The sequence below is a fragment of the Thamnophis sirtalis genome, unplaced genomic scaffold (assembly GCF_051295495.1).
Source record: "Thamnophis sirtalis isolate CommonGarterSnake01/CBP01778 unplaced genomic scaffold, rThaSir2_p1.2 scaffold_8, whole genome shotgun sequence".
Classification (NCBI taxonomy): Eukaryota; Metazoa; Chordata; class Lepidosauria; order Squamata; family Natricidae; genus Thamnophis; species Thamnophis sirtalis.
The window spans coordinates 39,847,811-39,861,244 of record NW_028261388.1 but is presented as its reverse complement, the minus strand read 5'-3'; the positions used below and the strand labels follow the sequence as shown (position 1 = coordinate 39,861,244).

General features: G+C 45.3%; 1 protein-coding gene across 1 annotated transcript in view; it reads right to left on the bottom strand.

The window, feature by feature from the left end:
- The window catches only part of BCL9 (BCL9 transcription coactivator), a 30,526-nt gene that overhangs the window by 10,775 nt on the left and 6,317 nt on the right, over window positions 1-13,434 (bottom strand). Inside the window, exons 4-5 of the mRNA XM_014076618.2 lie at window positions 3,124-3,220; window positions 521-2,762 (exon numbers count right to left, since the gene is read on the bottom strand). Coding sequence (XP_013932093.2) covers window positions 521-2,762; window positions 3,124-3,220 — 2,339 coding nt within the window. The remainder of the gene's footprint in view (window positions 1-520; window positions 2,763-3,123; window positions 3,221-13,434) is intronic.

Below are 13,434 nucleotides of genomic sequence, written 5' to 3'. Positions count from 1 at the left end.
AGCCGATTGAAATGATATGGTGGGGCCTTAAGAGAGATGTGCATAAATAAACACCCACAAACCTCAATGAACTGAAAAGAAACAGACAAGTGGGCCAAAATTCCTCCACAATGATGTGAGAGATTGATAAAGTCATACAAAAAATGATTATTTCAAATTATTGTTGCTCTTAAAGGTGGTTCCTCAAGCTATTGTATTATGAAGTGTACTTAGTTTTTCACACATGGCTTCTCCATTTTGGATTTCTTTTTGTAAAATAAATTATGACATGGTATAGTATGTCATATGTTGTTCATCTGAGGCTGTATTTACCTACTTTTAAGAACTGCAGAGGACCAGATGATTTTTACTACGTCCTGATACATAAAACTGTAGAACTCAAAGAGTTCTAAATTCACAAGAGAAACAAATTGACCTGCTCAACTGCTGAGCAACTGTTAATAGCATCAGAGCAAAACAATTTAGAAACAAGCTAGGGACACTATTGATCAAAAAGACATAAGAAAAAAATAAGTCTGACCTGATTCAACATTTCCCATCATGGCTGGTGAAGACATAGCAAGAGATCCTTTATGGTTCGGGGGGATTCCAGGGCTCTGCAATGGGGGCTTTGGAGATGAAGTCCATCCAGGAGAAGGTGCAGGGAGGGATGGAGATTTGAGATGGACAGGTGAAGCGGCAGCAGAACCCATAACTGGAGGAGATTTGATTGAAGCAGCTGCAGCTGCGGTAGTTGGACCAGCAAGGATCCCTGCCAGCTGTGATGGAGTCTGGGGAGACTTGAGGTTTCCAGAAGGAGAACCCAGCATGGGAGACTGAACCTGGCGCATTGTGGGAGATTTAAGTGGATTTATGCCTGGAGAATGAACTTGGCTGGCACCAACAGAGACATCCAGGGGTTTGCGTCCGAGATTGCGTTGAACCGGAGGAGTCGTGTTGAGGCTGTTTGGGTTACTGGAGGGGTTCAGAGGTAGTGGTGGCATGTGGCTAAGACGATTGTTAGTCCTTTGGTCAGGCCCTATTTGCTCTCTATGATTCCGGAGACCAACACCTGGGCCCTGAGACATAGGATGAAAAGGTCTTGGGCCAATTCCATAGTCCTGTTGAGGATGCTCACCAAATGGCAAGGGAACCATTTTTTGCTGAGCGGGGAGCATTTCTGAGATACCCGAGCGCATCTTCATAATTTCTTCTGGACCCACTCCAGCTTCCCTCATTTTCTGAGGTAACATTGGTGGATTGGAAGTGATGTTGACATTCAGGTTCACATCCCCTTTCATGCTGCTGGGGCCTATCCCAAATTCCAACTCTCTGTTAGCTGCCATCTGAGGTGGTATTCCTTTTGGAAATTCCCCCCGAGAAGGGCTCATGGGTCCCTCAACTGGCATACGTGGAAAGATGGGGTTATTGCCAGGCTCCATGTGTCTCTGAGGGGGAATCATCCGGTTCATCTCCATGCCAGGCCTAATTCCTTCTATGCTTATGCCAGAAGGAAGTCCTAGTTGTTTTTCTGCTAAATGCTGCTGGAAAATATCTTCAGGCAAACCTTGAGGATTTGGAAACCTCTCCCCTCGTCCTGGACCACTAAACACACCTGGCCCAGGAGGAAAATTGCGGCCATCTGAAATTTTTGGCACATCATCTGGCCAAGGAACACCTGAAAGCCCAGGTCTACCTGTTGTGTTTGGGACATTGGGTCCTTCTATGTCAGGGTTTATCATTCCAGAAAATCCAGGCAGTCGCATCTGGCTGCTAGGTACATTGGGATGGGGGGCCATGCCTCTTGGAGGTAGCGAGTGAGGCATTGCTATGCTTTCAGGAAAGGGTTCAGGCCCTCCAGGCCCCCAGCCATCACCTGGGGTCATCTGATATGGAGGTGGGGGGCCTCTAACTAATCCTCGTGGCCCATGCTGGTGAACTATCATGTCCTGTAAGGAACACTGTTGTACAACCTGTTCTTGCTTTCTCCGTTTCTCTTCGTAGAACTCCTGCTGCAATTTCAGCCAGGCTACTTGTTCAGGGGTCATGTGATCCAGATGGTCTGGTCCAATAGGACCAGATTGAGAATTAATGGATGGTGGTCCAACTTCATCTGGCGAAAATGGCATGTCTCTGTGCCCTTGGGAACCAAATGCAGCCCCTCCTTCTGTCCGGGGTCCTGGCCCTTTACCTAAATTTTGAGATTGGGCCATCATTGCCTGTATTGGTCCTTCAGATTTCTTTTGGGGACCATCCAGAACTGCAGAATTTGGCTGGGACACCCCAGTTTGGCCTCCAGCAAATTCTTTTTCATCTGGGAAAAGCATTCGCTGAATATCTCGCAAAGTTTGTAACGAACGTTCTCTATGCTCCAGTTGTTCCTGGGATAGCCCATCTGGATTTTCACCCATGTTTGGGGGATCTCCTCCAGATACTTGCTGGTTGGGACCTTTAGGATCTGCAGTGGAACTATTACTTCCTTGGGAAACTGGACTAACTGCTCGATTATTGGGGGTTGAAGTTTGCCTAAATCCTTCAGCTTGTAGAGGAGTGGAGTTAGCAGGACTTCCTGCAGGCATCACATTACTTTCTAGGCCAGGATTGTCTTGGTCAATAGGGCAAGAAGAACTAGCAGATTTAGGCGCTGGTGCTGGTGCTGGAACTGGAATGGGAGGAGTCTGCTGCATTTTTGCATTCTGGGGAGGAGTTTGTTCTTGAGAAGTAGGCAGCTGTGATGGAATTTGAGACTTTGTATCATTTCGGAGAGGTGGAAGCTGAGTGTTCTGAAGAAAACAATTTCACATGGCTCTTGTTAATTAGAAACTGATCAAAGATAGTTTTCACAAACATAAGATTTTATCATCTGATCTGGTTGAATTTCTGAAGGTGAGGAATTTATTTTAGAGCTATAACATTTTTATGCCTCCTGTCTGTCAGAACCTTCTCTCTACCTGAACCAAAACAAAAAGTAACCCACCCAAGTCAAGCTATAGAAAGCAAGCCTGACTCTTTTGACAAATGAGGACAAAACTGTCCAACACTTTCCATAGCTGGAAAAAATGCATGGTAGTACAAATAATACATAATAATTTTCTGCCCAGTTTTCTGTTCTCCATTCTCTTCTCCATTTATCAAGTTACTTACCAAGGATACACTGTTTCGTTCTGCCTTGTTAGAGATGTTCTGAATGTGAAAAGAAACAATAGTTTCTACTTGTCCCTTCAATACAGCTTCTGCAGCCCTAAGGAAAACAAAACAGATGCATCATTTTAAGACATCATTTAGAATGTTTTTTTCTGCCATAAAAAAATCAAATTTCCTTCTGTAACTGAATTCTTATAGCCCAAAAGCACAGTTGATAAATATATGAAAAACATTTTTTGCTTTATTTATAACGGTTCCACCACAAAAGCGCGTAGGACAAAATCGCGCTCGACAAAAGCGCGCTGTGGCGTCATCACAGCGCGACGAAAAAGTTCGAAAAATGTAAAAATAAAGCGAAAACCTTACCCTAAGCCCCCCAAACCTAACCCTAAACCTAACCCTAAACCTAACTCTTAACCTAACCCTAAACCTAACCCTAAACCTAACCGTTAAAGTAACGAAAAACCTAACGCTAACCCTTAACCTAACCCTAACGCTAACGCTCTAAAGCTAACCCTAACCCTTAACCTAACCCTAACCCTAAACCTAACCCTTACCTTTATGTGAATCGGCTTGCTTTAATTTAATTTTTATTAATTTTTATTTGAATTTTTCGATCTTTTTCGTCGCGCTGTGATGACGTCAAAGGCGCAATTTTGTCGATCGCGCTTTTGTCGTCCGCGCTTTTGACGGGTCACGATTTATAACTACTATGCTGTTCCAATTGAATAACATCAAGCAAAACAATATATACTTATAGTCATATCGTTCTACAAATCCATTGTCATATCTTATGTTTTCCCCCATACATATAAATCTTGACAGTTTCCCAGTCAGGTCAAGACTTCTATCACATCTCTTACTGGGCAACTTATAATAATACCATAGATGGTAAAAGAAGCATCAGAAAAAGAGATCCTGCTTCCAAATCCTGCCATAGAGATCAGACAATGACTTCTATGACTAGAATAAACAGGTGTAGATAATCTGCTTGCTCCAGAATCCTTTGTCACAAACTTCTCTAAAAAAGAAAGGATGATGACTAGTCAATAGTCACTTAACATGGATGGGTTCAGGGAAGTCCTGTTAAGCAGGAGTCATACCAGCACATCTTTCAAGTCATTTCTTAAAAAGGGATTTACTGACATTCAGACCTTCATTCTACACAGTAGCTACAATGGAATCAAGTTCACAAGTAGCAGAAGTAACTTTACCAAGTATTCTAGCCAATTGGAGGTTCACAATTTCAAGGACATCACCTCGGTCAACTCTTTAGACTATTTTCCAACCCAACACCATGCAAAAAATGAGTAATTCTATCCACAGATGCCTTCACTCATTCCTGGTTCTGACCCAACCTTTCTCAACAGGATTCAGGCCATTTAAAAATGCAGAATGGTCGAGAAGTAACAACACTTCATCCCTTTAGTACTGAAGTGATGGCTCTAAGCTAAATTTGTATCCACATTCAATTATGTTCACTTTTCCCCCTACATTGTCATTCTTGGTATCTTTTCTCCCATTTCATCTCAGGGAATTCCTTAAAAGTACAAAGCAATCCTGTAGGATCAACAAATAGAAGAAGTCACTCAGGAGCAATTCTATCAAGCATTTACATTATTTCAGTATTCCAAAGCATAACCATATGCCCAACAGAACTTTCCATTCATTCAATCATTCATAAATTTCCAAATGCCTGTATAACCCTGTCAAGTCCATTAGGAACTTAGAGAAACCATTTTAATTGGACCGTTCTCTCTACAGAAAATGTTGGGCCTGGTTACCCCAATCCAAGTTATTGGAATAATCAATGACATATGCTAAAGGAAATGTTTTCCACCAACACATACCATCTGTTCTGAGTTAAAAACCAAATCTAGTGTATCACTTTGATTAGAGCCATGATATCCTCAGACCAGTCTATGGCCATGAATTTTAGAATCTAGCTTCATTGACAGTGAATGGAACACAATCAGAATCAGGAGGACAAAGGAATCAACAACCAACTCATTGTTAAGTACTAGCAACTTGAACTGGAATTCAACAGTAAAGCACTAACATTCCTAGCTTCTCCCACAACCCTTGCCACACAAACAAGGTCTTACCTCCAGTCACATACAAAATAGTGCTTCTCACAAGGTTTCACAGAAATTGACTACCACTCCACCTTCCTGCCTAAATATGAAGGCTAATGTAGCACCAAAAACTCAAGTGAACACATCTCAGATATAGAACACACTCCTCCTTACCAATCAGTTATCAGTAATATATATCAATATCTGCCCTCTTGTTCACAATTAGATCATGGATAGACTTATTGCAAGAGGACCTAACATTTGGCTTGATCTTAAGTTCTAACCATCTTGACTTAACATTTGGGAAAGAAATCACAGAAGTAGAAAGTGGCCATAAGTTTCCAATGCCCTGTAAAACTCATTTCACCCATATCCTATAAAATTCCTCTCTTTTCATTACAATAATAATCTTTCCTCCTTACCAGGTCCTCTATTAATTTCTGCAGTCCCTCCCGTCTCAAGTTTTCCCAAGTTACATGCCACTACAAATATCTCTCCAGAGAACCTCCCTCTCTTGCCAATTGACCTAATCTTTAAATTTATCTATCTTTACCTAATACAATTTCCCCTGACCACTCTTCCATCCAATTCTCATGCAGGTTGAAGTTATCCCCCACATGATCACAAATCAATGGGAAATCTTTATTTTCTACTTCCACTCAGGGAATTATCACTCTTCCTCTCCTCTCCTCTAATCTTCCTCCCAGCAGTCCAATGTTCTGAGCTGCAGTACTTGATCAAAACCAGGCTGAGCCAGTCCTTGCCTAGTAACTCCTATTGTTTCCCTGTGTGTCTGATACAAGCCTGGCCATACTCCTCCACTTCCTGATCCTTCCATACTGCTTTGCCTTTGTAGTTCTTCATATGGTTCCTTTTGTTACATCCTCTAGCCTTCCTGCTGAATATTGGTAAGAGAACTGTATATTCCTGCCACTGTATCTGCTGCTTCTCATGCTAAAATAGTACAGGGTTTCCTGCTTGAGCAGGGAGTTGGACTAGAAGATCTCCAAGGTCCCTTCCAATTCTGTTATTCTGTAGTTCTGACTGCTAATCAATCTCTGAATGCTGGCATCTGCAGATGCAAAGATTAACTGCTTCACCTTGAGAATCATAATAACTGAAGCCTCAACTCTTGACTTTTCAATCCCTGAAGGTAGGACATTCAACTGACACAACACAATTTTGGATGTGCTGGCCTTCTCCCATTGTCTGGAGTCATTTACAGTATAGATCTTAATCAAGTCTTCTTTTCACTAATTTAATTCCATTTTCTTCAGTAATCTCCATTCTTTAGGTCTTCTTCCCTTTTCCATTTGTGCTTTTATCTACCCATACATTCCTCAGTCAGTCAAGGTCTACAATAAATAATAATCTAAACTGTTACTGTCCTTCCCTGGCAGAGTTATCAATTTAAATCCTGCACTGGGATACAGAGGGGATATCAAATATTGCAAATAAATAGGAACAGTATTTTTTAGCTGTTTTACAATAAACCTACTTCAACTCAGAGAAAAATATGTACCACACATATGATGTGATAGATTTATAGATAATAATTACACCAGACATATTTATAACAGAAAGCTATAACTGGCTGTCACTTCTCATTAAGAACAACCTGCAAAAAGACAAATCTGGCATTATTCTACAGGACAGCAATAATCAAAATATGAAGATTATCCTATGTAAAGAAACCTGTGATGGAATGTGCACTTGGGGGGGAGGGTCTCAGTAGCACCACAGTTTCCCAGGGAAGAGGCAGTATATTCCAGACAGAAGCCCAAATTAAGAGACTCTGCAATCCTGAACTAGAGGGAGGAAGACGTTCAGGACATTCAGAATCTCTCGGAATATAGCTACAATGTTAGGTTATATTTTTACTAAGACAATATTATGTTTGTTAGGTATAAGCAAATAAAAAATAGAATTCAATTGGATTTCACTGTCTTATTTGGGGTTATGCCTGAGAATGACCATTGGCTTACCTGAAGGATTGTTTTCAGTACGCTGCGAGGAGAGTCTAAACTCAGCCAATCTGCCCATGACTGAATTGAAACTTTAGCCACACCTCTGGTGTTGCCTTGACTTGCCAGATTTTCAATGAAGATGTGGAAGTGTACACGTTGATAAGAAGTCCAAATTAGTCCCAAAAAAACCAACAGGTCCAATAAACTGTGATAGTGGAGAAAGACCCCAGGGTGGGGTTGGACTCTCCTCGCAGCATACTAAAAACGACCTTTCAGGTAAACCAATGGTCATTTTCCAGTACGCTGCTTGGAGAGTCCAAGCAATGGGACATACCCAAGCTAAATGTCACTAGGATGAGAAGCAGAAGAGTCCAGGGTCTCTCCGCTGTTATGGATCCCCTGTAGGACTCACCTTCCAAAATCCCTCTCCGCAGAAGCAAATCGGTCCAATTTATAGTTCTGAATGAACGGAGACAAAGAAGTCCAAGTAGCAGCCCTGCAAATCTCTTCTATTGGCACCAGGGAGGCCCAGGCCACGGTGGTGGCTGCGTTGCACATAGAATGTGTGGTGATATGGCATGGCACCGGTCTTAATTGCAAGATGTACAAGAGTTAAATGCATGCCTGCAGCCAACAATCAATGGTGGAAGACTCTGCGACCTTGGGAAGCAGGTTGAAAAGAGACGAAAAGTGACTCAGAACGGCGAAAAGCAGCCGTGCACTTGATGTACTTGCGTAGAATGTGGCGGAAGTCAAGCACGTGCCACCTCCTCTCTCTCGGGTGTCTGGGATGTGGACAGAAATCCGGGAGAATAAGCTCCTGTGCACGGTGAAACCATGCGTTGACCTTGGGGATAAAGGACAGATCCAGGTGGAGGATAACTCTGTCAGGGCGAATCATGCACAAGTCCTCCCTAATCGACAGAGTGGCCAACTCCGAGATCCATTGCACAGATGTGATGGCAATTAAGAAGGCAGTCTTAAAGGTCAGATGTTTCAAGCTGGTGGAACGCAAACATTTGAAGGGCGCGGAGACAAGAGCCCATAGCACCACCTCGAGTTCCCACAATGGAACCTATGGATGACCAGCAGTCACAGGTTTGTGGCACCCTGCAGGAAGCTGCGTATGATGGGGTGCCGTCCAAGTGATGAATGACTTTCAAGCACAAGACTAGTGGACAAGGCTGGTGTCTGAGGGTATTTGGCGCCAAGCCTGGTAAAGACTTTCCTGCAAAAAGTCTAGCACCTGGGGAACTGTTGCTGTGGTAGGCGTTAGCTCATGTGCGGTGCACCATCTTTCAAAGGATCTCCAGGTGGAGTTGTAAATTCTAGTTGTAGCAGGTCTTCTGGATGCCAGAATGGTGTACTTTGACTTTGAATGACTTTGACAGAGAGACTGCCTCTGCTTAGGAGATCCCTCTCAAGTGCCATATGACTAGTTGTAGCCACTGGGGCTCTGGGTGTTGTAGAGACCCCTGGCTGAGAGAGATCTCCTGCAGGGGAATTTGCCAAGGTGGATTGACTCACCAGATCGGCGAACCAGATCTCCTGGGCCAGAAGGGAGCCACGAGGACAACTTCTGCTCTCTACTCCAGGATCTTCTGGATCACTCTGGGCAGGAGGGGCAGTGGAGGGAAGGAATATAGGAGTCCCAGCAGCCAGGGGCTATGTAAGGACACCCTCCACCTGTGGACTGTAAAACCTTGTGAAGAACCTGGGTAGGTGAGTTCTCCGGGGAGGCTAACGGATCGACTACCGGTTGGCCGAATCTCTGCAACACCTGATGGAACAGGTCCAGGTGCAGGTATCACTCTAAATGCTTGACCGTGGCCCTGCTTAACCAATTCACCTGGATATTGTTCACTCCAGAGATGTGCTCCACCTGAAGTGAGCATAGGTCAAGACCTGGATCGGGTGCCCCCCTGCCGATTTATGTGTGCCTTGGTTGCCACATTGTCTGTGAGGATCATCACGTGACGACCCTGGATGTTGCTCTGAAAGTGGCGCATAGCCAACCTCAGCTCCAGCCAGTTGATGCTGTGTGTCAGCTCGGTCGCGGACCACCTGCCTTGAGCTATCTGGTTGTGGAAGTGAGCCCCCCAGCCGAACAGGCTGACATCCGTCATGATGGTGAGATGGTCTGGCTCCCTGAAGAAGGAGCTCCTCGCTAGGGCAGAAGTCATCCACCAAACAAAGAATCAATGTGGGAGGACCGGAATTGGTGCTGGTGAGTTGCTCCATTTGGTCCTCTGGTGCGGCAGGAGATGCCACTGCAGGCAACGAGAGTGAAGCCTGGCCCGAGGTACTATTGACAGATAGGAGATCATTTTGCCCAACAGTTGGGACAGCTGTACAATTGGGACATGGTGCGACTGATGAACTTGTTGTACGAGAGATCTGAGGCTCATCATTCGGTCGGGAGACAAGGAGACCTGACATGCAACTTTGTCTATGATGGCGCCAAGGTGCTGTAACCTGGTGGTTGGTACCAGATGACTCTTTTATAGGTTGACAGAGAACCCGTGGTCTCAAAGGACTGCCACTGTGTATTGCAGGTGTAGTGCCGCTTGGTGGCAGGATAATGACTGGATGACAATGTCATCCAGATAGCACTGGAGCCATACTAGGCGCGATCTGAGGAAGGCTGCTACCACTGCAAGGATCTTTGTGAATGTTCTTGGGGCTGATGACAGGCCAAATGGCAGGGCTCTATACTGGAAGTGTTGGCTTGTGTAAAAGAACCTTAGAAACCTGTGGTGTGCCTTGAGGATGGGAATGTAGCCTCCTTCAGATCTATTGATGTTAACAGGTCCCCTGGTCTGATGCAGCCCAGAATGGCTTGGAGGGACTGCATCTTGAATTTTTTGTATGCTATGTGGTGGTTCAGCTTTTTTAGAGCTAATATGCCCCTCCACCCCACCCCACCCCAAATTCTTTGGGACAAGGAATAGAATGGAATAAAATCTTGTCCCCTCGTGACCGGGTGGAACCGGTCCTATGGCCTGATCTCCCTGAGGGGAGGATCTCCTGTTCCATGAGAGCCTTTTTTACAGGGCAGGGGGGAGTTGGGCACTGGATGAAGTGGGGGAGCAGGGGCAAGATGAATTCTAGCGTCAGGCCTATGCGGATGGTCAGGAGCACCCACTGGTCTGGCGTAATATGCTCCCACTGGGTGTGGAACAACTGAAGATGCCCGCCAATGAGAGCCCTCCTTTAGTGGTCACTTATACAGACGGAAGGGTCTGGAGCCAGAGCCTCCGCGGAAGGGCCTCTTGGAGAAATTCTGCTGGCAGCCTCTGTCATGAAAGATCTGATGGTCTTGAGACCTGTCAGCGTTCTGGGAGTAGGGCCTCTGGTAAGTACTAGATGTGGAGGGCTGGTCTGAAGCCCAAAAGGGCTGCTTCCTATAAATTTAGATCCCTTACATTCAGTCACCAAAAAGACTAGAGGCATAACCTTCAGTCTTTTTGTCCTTATTCTCTATAAGGACTGAATCTAATGCCTCCCCCAAAAGCTTACCCCTTTTGAAAGGGGCGGAAGCAAGGGCCCTAGAAGCAAACTTTGCAGCATTCAATGTGGCATCCACTGTGTATTAAGTGGCCGCAATGATTTTGTTAACATCCTGTCTAAGTCTTCTATCTCCGGCTGGAAGTCTAGTGAGTAACTGTCTTAACCAAAGGCTCTGGAGAGAAAAGAGGCAGAGGTAAACATTTTAATTGCCCAAGCAGCCGCCTGATAAGCCTTATGGCAGGCCTTCTCTGTTCTCTTCTCCTCTGCCTTGAGTCCCTCCAGGAGATCGGGAGGAACCATCGAGGAAGAGGTGAACGCAACTACTGGCTCAGCCATGGGGAACAGCTTCAGCAGATCCTCTAGACTAGCATCTACTGTATATAGTTTCTTGTCACTGCCATTAGGGGTGGCAAGGGTAGCCAGATGTGCCCATTCTTTCTGCACTATGTTGAGGAGTAATTTGGGTACAGGTACAATTTCCTGAGCCTGAATAGGTTCCTCGAACAGGCCTCTACTGAGGTCTGAGGTATCAGGGACTGCCTGGTCTGGGGTGGTAGAACCCAAATGGGTAGAGGCCTTCACCTTATTCAAGATAGTGTTGAAATTAGTCTGCTTAAATAAACTGGTGAAGGCGGGCTTATGAGGGACAGCAGATTCATCCCCTAAGAAATCAGGCTCAGGGTTGGGGAGGATATCTTCCTCCCAGGCAGAATCCTCACTTTCCAGCGAGGAGTGTGGAGAGCCAGGCTGCAGGGCCTGCGCAACCTCCTTGGAAGGAGGCCTGAATGTGATGGGTCTTGCGTAGGCGCTTGCTCTCTGGTGCATCCCACTCTCAATGCCCTGAGAAATCGCCTGGCAATAACATTCTGCATTTCCACAGAAAGGTCTGTGCCCTGATGCTCAACAGGTAGACCCCGGGGGGGGGGGGGGGTTGATCTAGCGGCAATTGTAGGACCAAATGACTCAAGAGAGTTGGATCCCCCTCCCCTTCAAATGGGCACTCAAACAGGTCCATATGGTCAACCATAGAGGGCCCGGGCGAGCCAAGGGAAACTGCCAAGGCCAGGGAGGCCTGACGAGAGAAATCCTGCCCTTCCCCTTCACTCTCAGAAATGGGTGGCCATTGCCCTGGTCTGGGGTCTGATGAGGAGTCCCTGGAAGGAGACCGATTAGAGGCTTGGGCCTGCTGTTGGGCCTTATGGAACTGTTTCTCCAAGGCCTTTTGGCACAGAAGGGCATCTTTATCTAGGCCTGGCCCCAGCTACCTATCTTGCCTGGTGTAAGGTTTGCTGGCCTTTAGAGTCTCCCTGGCTGCCTTGCTAGCCTGTCTGGGGGCCACTCTGCTGGTAGAGGGGCTAGTCTGCTACTTTCCCCAGGGCCATTTTCCACCATTCCGGCTATCTGGGGGACTGTAAGGGACTAGGAGCTCTTGATTCACCACCCTAGCGGCCCTGGAACCAAGCCCTAGCGCTCTTGAGGTGGAGACACTGAAGGTGGCAGCCAGACGAATATGGTGGTTGTTGGAGTAAGATTGTGCGAGTCACTCACTCCCAGCACCACCGCAGATGAAAAGACCACAAGTCTAACCACTGAGGCCAAGGAAGAACCTGAGCCACAGGGAAGCTACTCCAAACAAAGACTCCACCGAGGTTCCGACAAGCAGTCTGATGCAGTGATCTGCTGAGAGCAGGGTAGACAGAATGGTACCGGCAGGCAAAAAAAATGCAGACGGGGGGAATGCAAAAATAAAATGGCGGCCACGCCAAAATAGGCAATCCAAAATGGCCACTGGAAGCAAATTAACAGCCTGCTGAGGCTCCACGCTAGCAGCTAGCTTCCCCCAGCAAGCATGGACAGCAGCAGCGAAAACCCCTGCCGGGAAACGATCACGCAGATTGGGGGGGGGGGGGAAACAGCACGATCGTGTGGGCATTGGAACTTCAAGCCCCTGTTAAACCGGCAGTTGCTGTGACCTCCGCAGCGCCCGAGAGAGCCCGGGACACCATGGGAGTCAAGAATGGCAAGACAAGAGAGAAAAATCAAGAAAGCGTACCTCTCCTCGCTCCTGCTCTTTCAGAGGAATAAATAACTGCAAAAAATGGAATTGGCGAGTCCAAGCAATCTGCCAAGAACTGGAGAGAAACTAAAACACATCTACTGGACTTTGACTGAATTGAAAATCTGGCAAGTCAAGGAAACTTTATCAGAGGCACGGCTAAAGTTTCAATTCAGTCCTGGACAGACTGGCTGAGTTTAACCCATTGCTTGGACTCTCCAAGCAGCGTACTGGAAAAAGACCTTGATAATTTTCCTGTATTGAATTTACAAAGGAGGCTTGTCATAACTGTGAAGAATTCTGTGAAAAGGGACCAAAAAATGAAAAAAAAAATCCAGATTGCTGAAAGTAAAAGAAAGGAATATAAAATTGATTTACTTGATCAAGGTTAAAGTAGATATGTTATCTCTAGTAACACTGAATTGATTTTTGCTGATCAGGTTTTGAAGATGAGATATTAAGGATTTGTTCACAGATCAGAGATACGATATGGGAAACAGAGATCATTTGTTGCATTTTAAAATAAGCCACAAAAATGTTTATATTTGTTCTGATGAAGAGGGAAGTAATTTATACGTATATTTTTCTTTGTCTTTCCCAGATTATTTTTTCTTCATTTTCCATTATCTTTTTATTTCTTTTTCTTTTCTGCAATTCTTTTTATTCCATTTTTTACTTTGATTTTTTGTTATACTTTTAATTT